Here is a 9,065-nt window from a genome sequence, read left to right as displayed (position 1 = left end):
CCCCCCCCCCGGGCGGCAGCCCTGTGCCGGAGGGGGGATTCCCTTTCCCTAGGCCGCTGCCGGGTCAGGCCCGCGCCGGGTTAGGCCCTGCCGAAAAAACCCCGGTCGCTTGTCGGTGCGTTAAGGTCCTGGCGTTGTTATCTTGGCTCATCGTGCCATCAGGCGTGGAAGTGCGGATGCGGTTACACCGACGCTACGGAGTCTGCTGGCGCAGTTTGTTGTGAACTGGCTAAAGCCCTTTTTGCCGCGCAAACTGTCTGTAAGTGGAGGACACCCAGCCCGTGTCCAGCAGCGGGTCGCCCGCCGCAGCCCCTGCCGCCACCTCCGCAGGTCAGTCAGGGAGAGTCTGCCTCAGGCACGGTTCAGTGGGTTTAAAATCTCCTGTAGCACTGTAGCACATCCCGGCTGACCAATTAGCATAAAATGGTGTTGCTGACAGATTACATCGACATGTTGCGCTGTACCCTGCAGTGATCTTGGAGCAGAGGTGTCTGGTTCAACTGTCAGTGCTGTCAAGAAAACAACCTTTGGTATTAGGATGCCATGGATAGCTGGTGTTTTAATTGGATGTTGCTAGGGCCTCTGCCCAGCTAAATGTGGGTATTGCTGATGTCCTTGAGGAGGCGTTTCAAGGAATCAAGTGTATAAGCAGAATGTAGCGGCTGTAAAGTTATTTTTCAGAAGCTTTGTAGGAGTAATTTTGTAGTGAGAGTCAAGTTAATGTAAGAAGTGAAGTCTTCATTTTGAGCTCTTCTCCTTGCAGGCTGCAGAAGATGTCAATGTTACTTTTGAAGATCAACAGAAAATTAACAAGTTTGCAAGAAATACCAGCAGGATCACAGAACTGAAAGAAGAAATAGAAGTGAAAAAGGTATATTTGCTTCAGATATCACTTATTCGTTGTTGCTCTGAATTAATTTTCAGCTGTAACACAGAAAATGGGCTGTGGATTACTGTAAGTAATGCTGTGGTTCTAATATGGAATTTCTTATACTTTGAAAATAGCCGGAGAATGTTAAAGTGGAAAAAGAGGTCACGAGAAATAAAGGCCGCTAGTATATTTCTGCATGCAGTTCTTAGAACTCCTTAGTTGTCATATATGAAGCATTGTCTATATATAATGGCTGTTTGTAGTGTTCTTAAAATTTCCTGCCTGAGATTGTTCATACTTATTTTTTCTTGAACCAGTAAGGCAGTTGTTTGTTACGTTCTTCTTTCGATGTGTTGACAGAGATTGTCATTATGAGCGCAGAGGTTTTCTCTTGCTAGGCTGAAGAGGGTTCTAATTTTCTTTTTTAGTATTAATTCACTTTCCTTCATCAGTCATAGCATTTCCAAAGAAGTTTTACCGAGTTTTTAAAAAATGCTAGTACTGTCACAAAATGTTTTCTATAATGACTTTGCCTGATATGTATATTGTAAAAATGTTGCCTTTTTATGTTGATGTTCCATTGATGGCTTAAGGTGCTGGGACTCTAAGCAATCCTACTTTTGCAATAAAGTAATTAACATTTGCTATCTTATTTATTATTTTTTTCTGTTATCTAGCTAAAGAAAAGAATTTCTGTGTAAGAACATATCAGATATTGGTGAAATTTAAATCTGAAGTGTTTCCCCCTTGTCTGGACAATTAATTATCCTATTAATGACAGATAATGAGTATTGACTAGAAATTTCTACTGGTACAGGTCCATTGAATTAAATACTTATGCTAAATTACAGCTCTGGAACTGTTCTATTAAACATGTTGATATCATGCTGGCAGGTAGGATTTTTGCCCAAAATGAAGACTCACCGAGTTCATTATTCGGCTGATAGCATGACAATGTATCTGTTGAAATAATTTACCTAGTACAAAGTGACCACCTTTCTTACGTCTTGATAAATAGAAACAACTTCAGAATTTGGAAGATGCTTGTGATGACATCATGATGCTTGATGATGGTGATTCACTTCTGATACCCTACCAAATTGGAGATGTCTTCATTAGTCATTCCCAAGAAGAGACACAAGAGATGCTGGAGGAGGCAAAGGTTTGTCTGGGCAGTGAGCGTTGGAATGGGATGATCTGTTCATCCTTTGAACCTTTTACTTTCTAAAGTTCACGTTTGATTTATGATGTGAGGAGGGGGATGTGCATGCACGGTAAGCCGTAACTGGGATCTCAGTATACAAAGTCATGCTAGCCTTTGTTTGGCCCCGTAATAAGTCTTACAGCCTGACTTGGCAAAAAGTTGGCAAAGAGGTACTTCTTTATTGTTTATACGTTGCTGACAAACATGACTCAGTTTGTTTTACATAACTAGTTGATTTTTTTTTTCTTTTTCAGAAAAGTTTACAAGAAGAAATTGAAGTGTTAGAATCCCGAGTGGAATCAATTCAGAGGGTGTTATCTGACCTGAAAGTTCAGCTCTATGCAAAGTTCGGAAATAACATAAATCTTGAGGCTGAGGACAGTTAAAGGTGTTCTAAATATACCATACAACTTTTCCGTGTTTTATTAAATGTTTTGACATTGTTACAATTACATTTAAAAAAAAAAATCCACCACTTTTTTGTTTGTTTTGTTTTTTGTTTAAGTTTCCTGTCTTGGGTTCCATCTATTTAATCAGAGCTTTCTTATTTTGGTTATTGCAGTTATTTATTTGTTTAGGAAAGCATTAACTTCATACTGTTGGTAAAGCATCAAGATTGGAATATTTGCATTGTTGATTAAAGTAATAAAGTCAGGCACTTATTGTAGTTTCCTTGGTCTTTTCCACTCATGAAAATACTTAAGTATAAAAACAATAGAAATGGGGAATCTTTGATTTGCACTGTAATGCCTGTTTGATAAAAGTTTCTCTGTAATATATAGGGCATGATCTCACAGTCAGCTGTAATGCTATTTAGCTGTTTTTAGCAGCCCTCCTGGAAATACTAAATCTATCCGTTGTCTTTCAGTCTTAACTCACAGAGCACAAACACTGTAAGCTCAGTGCACAACATGGCAACAAGTTGACAGGGGAGAAAGGAGGGCTCTTTAAAGCTCGCATCGGTATTGAATAAAAGCTTTTGGAGTCACAGTCATATTCAATCACTTACTACTTTGTATTTGGGAATAGCAAAAGATGCTGTAAATCAGAATGGTGTCTTCTAATTTTCCTGAACAGTCGTTTTCTAAATCCACATTTATGTATCAAATTAATGTCAGAATTGTTCATACATGATGTTGCTACGTCAGCATCAGTCCCTGGAACTATGTCTCCCATCGCTATGTGGAGTTGAATGTAATTTTTAAATGTCTTAATTTGCTGACTCATTACATCCTGAAAAAAAATGAGATGCTGTCTCGCTGTAATTCTGCTTTTGGACTGTTGCCTGCTTTGATTAATGTATTGTTCTGTGGAAATACCTGCTCATTATGACTTTGTTTTTAAAAATGAAATCTTAGCATATGTAAATCCTGAACAGTTGTTTTCTAAATCCACATTTATGTATCAAATTAATGTCAGAATTGTTCATACATGATGTTGCTACGTCAGCATCAGTCCCTGGAACTATGTCTCCCATCACTATGTGGAGTTGAATGTAATTTTTAAATGTCTTAATTTGCTGACTCATTACATCCTGAAAAAAAATGAGATGCTGTCTCGCTGTAATTCTGCTTTTGGACTGTTGCCTGCTTTGATTAATGTATTGTTCTGTGGAAATACCTGCTCATTATGACTTTGTTTTTAAAAATGAAATCTTAGCATACGTAAATTGTCTTTTTAAGCTATTTTCCAAAACAGTGTGGACAGAGAATGCAGTTGGCAAAATATTAATCTACAGTAATTGTTCTTAATATGAATAATCAGAGTATGAGATGACTATATATTTATAAAGTGATTAGTACCTGCCTATCATAGGTCAATCGTGTAGCATCTTTTCTTCAAAGAGCGTGAACGTGGATTAAAAAAACCCCACTTGGTTTCTCTGTTATTGAAGTAGTTTTAACAGGGTAGTGAAATTGAACTTGGATTTTCAGTACACCTGAGCAGGATTTCACCAGTGGATTGTTATTTATGAATTACAGTGTTGTAACTTACATAGTTGTTTACGTAAGTTTGTTAAGGTTGTATATAAGGTTTAGCAGAGCCATAAGAGAAGACTCTCTTCAACAGTGAAGCTCTAATACCTCAACACAAGCACTTATGTTACATACAATGTATATCAACTGCTGGCTGTACGTCTCAATAGCTGTGCTAATGTTCTGTCTAGCCCTGGCGTTTCCCAGGTTTCTCTTCGGTAGAATTCCAATGGTTTGTATGCTGCTGCTGCTGAACATCTGTACAAATACCCTGGCTATAACTGTACAGATTTTTAACATTTTCTAATTGGTTGCGGTTTTAATTCAAACCTGTGCCTCAGGAAAGAGTTCAAGTTTTTCCTTACTTCCCGAGTGAATACTTCGGCTACTCTTAGGTAAAATGTGGATATGGTAGCCATGGCAACTCTGCTGCTCTATCTGTCAGCCAGTGCTTGTAGCAAATCAAGTGTGTTGGGCCTTCAAGGAGATGCAGGTGTTCCTCTGCGTAATTTCTGAACCCTCCATACGGTTTTCTGCATTAGGCAGGCGTTTGGCACCGAACTACTTGGAGCCGTTCTGGATTGACCAATTACTGTTATTTTAGGCACTAAAGGGAGAAGAAGGTGGCCATTTATTTGAGAGCAGCTGATAGGAATGTTGTGGACTTAAGTGACTCAGCTCTGCCTCACCCTGCTTTATTAGATATAGCTTTTAGTCCTTAAGGACTGTGCAGTTTGAGAGCTAAGTAATGCAAGGTTACAGTCTTAGGAGGTGCTGGTATCTTGAGTTTTTTTCTAAACAGCCAAACAATTCATTTGGTATGTTAAAATAAACCATCCAATGCACTTGTCTTTATAATTATAAACCAAAGAAAATGTGAAAGACTTCTTTTTCCAGGTGAAAACTGAGCTAGTGATGGAGTTTGACCCATAATGAGAAGCATCCAGCAGATGGCATCAAGGAACTGGGAAACCCATTTTACGGTAAACTCATGCCTAGGCTGTGAGTGCCAGGGCTGATTTTAGTAAAGTGAAACTTTGGCTGCAATGATCACATTCCCATTAATTGGTTGGTAACACTTTAAAATTCATGCCTAAGTGACTGCTGTGCCAGCTCTGCAGTTCTGAGCATATTCACGGCTGTGCAGACTGCAGGTATTTAAAATGATTGCGATTTCCAGATAGGCCATAGTATGGATATGGCTTCATTATGGAAAAGAAAAAGGTGGCTAGTAAGGTTTCACTGTGATTCCAGTGGCAGCTGTAAGGCCGATGAGGACCTTAGTTCAGTAAAGGACCCAAAGGGAGAATGCTGGCAAGGTGTGGAGAGCTTGCATTATCCTTGCTGTTCTTCGGTGTTCTAGAAGTGGAATTGTCCATATATATAGCCCTGGTGTTTAGGGAAAAGAAGGCTGTTAGAGTGTTCCTGTGAATGCCAAAGGTCTTTCCTGTCTGGTGCTGGATTTCAGTCCTTTGGGGTTTGTTTTGTGACCTCCCCCTTATTTCCTTTCTTTTTTCTGGTTATCATGGTGTTGGTGTATTTTAGGCCATTTCACTAGGCCTTCCTGCACTGCTGGAGTTTAGGCTTTTACACGTATGATGCATCTTTCCTGTTTGCTTAGTCCTTACTACAAATTGTATGTCCATGAAGCCTTGAAAATCTAGGTGCCTTTTTGCACATGTAATGTCCAGTTTCCTTGTATGGTTTGGACAATTGTGTTTGCAAGTCAGGCGAGTAATTATGGAACAAACTTTTTCAGATTAGCCTCTGGATTTTTGTAATTTACAGAACATGCTGTCCCAGGCTATCATTTGATATTTTTACATGCATAAAATAGAACATGCAGAAAACTCTTTGTTCTTAAGTTGTCATTGTAGAAGTTAATTTGCAGATTGTCCATCAGTTGCTTGAAACTATTTGACAGAGTCCTAGTTTTTCCTTTTAATAACCTTTCTCCTCCCTAGTGAATATATGCAATTGTTTCTCAGTTGGCATTTATTCTGTTTAGCGCCCTATCTTCGAAGTACCTTTTATTTTTGGTAGATTGGAAATTTCTGTTATCTCTAATAGCGTTTGCCTTACAGTTATCTTGTTCAGATAATATAAGTCCATGAAAAAAACCCTGATCCTTTATGCACCTCTGTACATGTCATGAATCATTTAGCTGCACTTGGCAATATACATTTTTTAATATCATTGTCAGAATGCAAATAGTTTACTGTCATTCTCTGTATTGTCAAGGGAGTGACATTTGTAAAGCACTTCAAAGATGAAATGTACCGTAGAAGTGCTAAGTGTTATTTTCATCTAAGGGCTTCGTTTAGAGCATTGGGCCAATGATCTCTTATGATCTCGTAGTGATTGAATTAGCTATTCAGCTCCATCTTTGTATTAAAATAGAGTTTCCATACTGTTTTTGTTTTGCAAGTCATAGAGCCACCAGTGGCTGGCTTTTCACTTGGTTGCAGCAATTAAAGCAGGTAAACTAGCAAAACTGCAGCCAGTGAAATAGAGCTCATTTCAGTGCATGATGTCAAGGAGACTTAACTTACTAGTTTTTCAAAGCAGCCTGCTAAAAACTCTGTAAACATAGTGGGACACAATTATAATACTTGTTACATTTTCAGGGGCTTGTTTGTGATTCTGTATCTGTCAGCTGATACAAAAATGATCTCTAGCATAACCTTCTCCAGTGGAACTTTCATTATTGCTCATTGCTTTTGTATAGAAGATCCTTGGATACCATTACGCTCCATAATGTAAATGTGGTTGATAATTATTCAGTAATTATAGGAAGCGGTGTGTAGCCGAAGTACAGATAATTTTGTGGTATTAGCTATCACTTCAGAGAGCAAAAAGAGATTGAATGCTGAATACTAAAGCCATATTTTCTGTAGGAGCAACAGAATTAAGTAGTTTAGTTTGCATGAGTCAGTGGTTCAGATAATTTATCTAATGTTATTCTAATAGTCTGATTCATGAAAGAGAAAAAAAAAATGTGGATGTGCATAGGCATGATAAGGCCTGACAGAAATTACTTAGAACCAAGTTTGTCCTTATATTGATTGTATGAGTCATACAGAAAAACAAATTATTTTGCAATTAAACGTTAGCTGCTGATTGGACTGCACAGGACGCAGTGTTCCAAACACAGGCATAAATGGCTATGAAGGATTTCCCTCAGCAAGAGATGAAACAGGTTTACAGTTAAGGGGGACTGCATCCAGCTGTGAGAGATGTAATAAAAAAAATATAAACCTGAGTAGAACATCAGACACTTACTGCAGATTTACAAAAGTCTTTTGTTTGCTGTTGCTCTCCAAAGCTGGTTAGTATACTGTGACTTTGATCTCGATTTTTAAACTGCAGGTATCGTTAGGTGGCCCTCTATAGTCATGCCAGCAAACCCCACGCTTGGGGACGCTGAGTGATGGGGTGCAGGGTTATAATGTAAGTTCATCCAAGGGTTGCTTCAGGATAACCGCTGTGGTCTGGCCTGGCATTGTTACCACTTGTACATCTTGTCTCTCCTCTCCCCTGTACTTGATGTTGAAATACAGGCTTGGCCAGTACTACGCCTGGCCATTTCCTTAAGCTATTAGGAAAATTTTCCTGTTTGCTTTCTCAACACAGCCCAGCACAAGTGAAGAAAAACATTGTTCAGTGGATTTTTAGATTCTGTCAAGTTTTACCCCTCCAAGCACGGTACAGAAGTCCATCATATCGTCATGTTTGGATGATTTTCTTGCCTTGTTAACTGTAGCTAATAGGATTGTGCATACCAGACTTACAGTGCTCTGGTGAAGTTACAACTTCTTTAAAATTATATTTACAGTAGAAATTGCTACTGTCTATTAGGTATCTGGATAGAAGTGTGAATTAAACCAGACTCATTGGTAAGGGCTAGTCATTGAACAACAACAACCTATAGCACACAAGTATAAAACCTGACTGCCTTTGGGTACACAATAGCAGTAAATCAACTCGGATAAAAAATATTAATCTCAATGCACATGGCTAAGGACTGATGGTAACTCTACACCCAAGACTTTTTTATTAACACTTCAGGGGAAAATAATAAAACTTTCAGTTTCATTTCTGTTGCAAAAGCTCTTTCTTCCCCAGTTGCTTAATATTGCTATTAAAAGTTCATCCATGAAAGCTTTAGTTTACTTTTGAAAATGTCTCCCAGCACCAATGTTAAATGTGTCTATGCTCCCAAACAGCCTCTGGGGAAGTCTTTAAACTTGAAGACTTGCCTCCCCTTTGTAGGGGTTAGAGAAGTGTTTGTATCTTTTTCATGTATGTGCTACCGAAGACAAATACATTATGATAATTTGTGCTCTTGAAAAGAAGAGCAATGGATGTGTTTGAGATGTTCAGGATAGCATTTATAGTGGTTGACTTTTGATGAGGGAAGCAAGGATGATGTCAGCCACAGATGGAAATCCTGGTAACTCCTGTGCTGCTTATGTAGTTAGCTGTGTTAAACCTCTTGTAAAAATGTGTCCCAACCATTTTACACTTATTTTTTTTCTTTTGAGGTGCAAAGTCAAAATCATGTTAAGGGTGACAGTACACTTTTCCCCTCCTTGGCTTATACAGTTATTTACATGAAAGAAACAGCAATTAGGGGATAAGAATTGTAAACAGATACATGGTTAGGTAGGTTAGTACAAACATCTCCCTCCAAGTCAGTAGTTGAAGTCATGCATAGTCCTTGCTGTATCTGTAATTATTCAGCAGATAGGTAGAAATATTAGCAAACTGTTCATTTCATGTTTGTGGCTATGATCCTTCATGAAGGCAGGCCTCTCTAAACCCTACAGCATTTCCTCTGCCTCCTTCTCCCCTGCCCAGCTACTTTTCCCACTGCTGTAGAGAGTAAATCTGGTAGGCTTATTGAAGCAAGGTAGGAGTACACGTACAGGCAGACTGTCTAAGCAGATGGGACCATGTTGGTACACTATACACTTTGCAGAACGTGCCGCTACAGCACATATGCAGGCAAATA

General features: G+C 38.8%; 1 protein-coding gene across 1 annotated transcript in view; it reads left to right on the top strand.

Annotated features, from left to right (window-relative positions):
- The window catches only part of PFDN4 (prefoldin subunit 4), a 4,122-nt gene extending 1,382 nt beyond the window's left edge, over positions 1–2,740 (top strand). Inside the window, exons 2-5 of the mRNA XM_019470694.1 lie at positions 85–330; positions 764–871; positions 1,890–2,033; positions 2,330–2,740. Coding sequence (XP_019326239.1) covers positions 85–330; positions 764–871; positions 1,890–2,033; positions 2,330–2,461 — 630 coding nt within the window. The 3' untranslated portion in view covers positions 2,462–2,740. The remainder of the gene's footprint in view (positions 1–84; positions 331–763; positions 872–1,889; positions 2,034–2,329) is intronic.
- The last annotated feature ends 6,325 nt before the right edge of the window (positions 2,741–9,065 follow it).

This window comes from Aptenodytes forsteri, unplaced genomic scaffold (assembly GCF_000699145.1).
Source record: "Aptenodytes forsteri isolate BGI_AS27 unplaced genomic scaffold, ASM69914v1 Scaffold159, whole genome shotgun sequence".
NCBI lineage: Eukaryota > Metazoa > Chordata > Aves > Sphenisciformes > Spheniscidae > Aptenodytes > Aptenodytes forsteri.
This window is presented reverse-complemented; position numbering and strand designations above follow the sequence as displayed.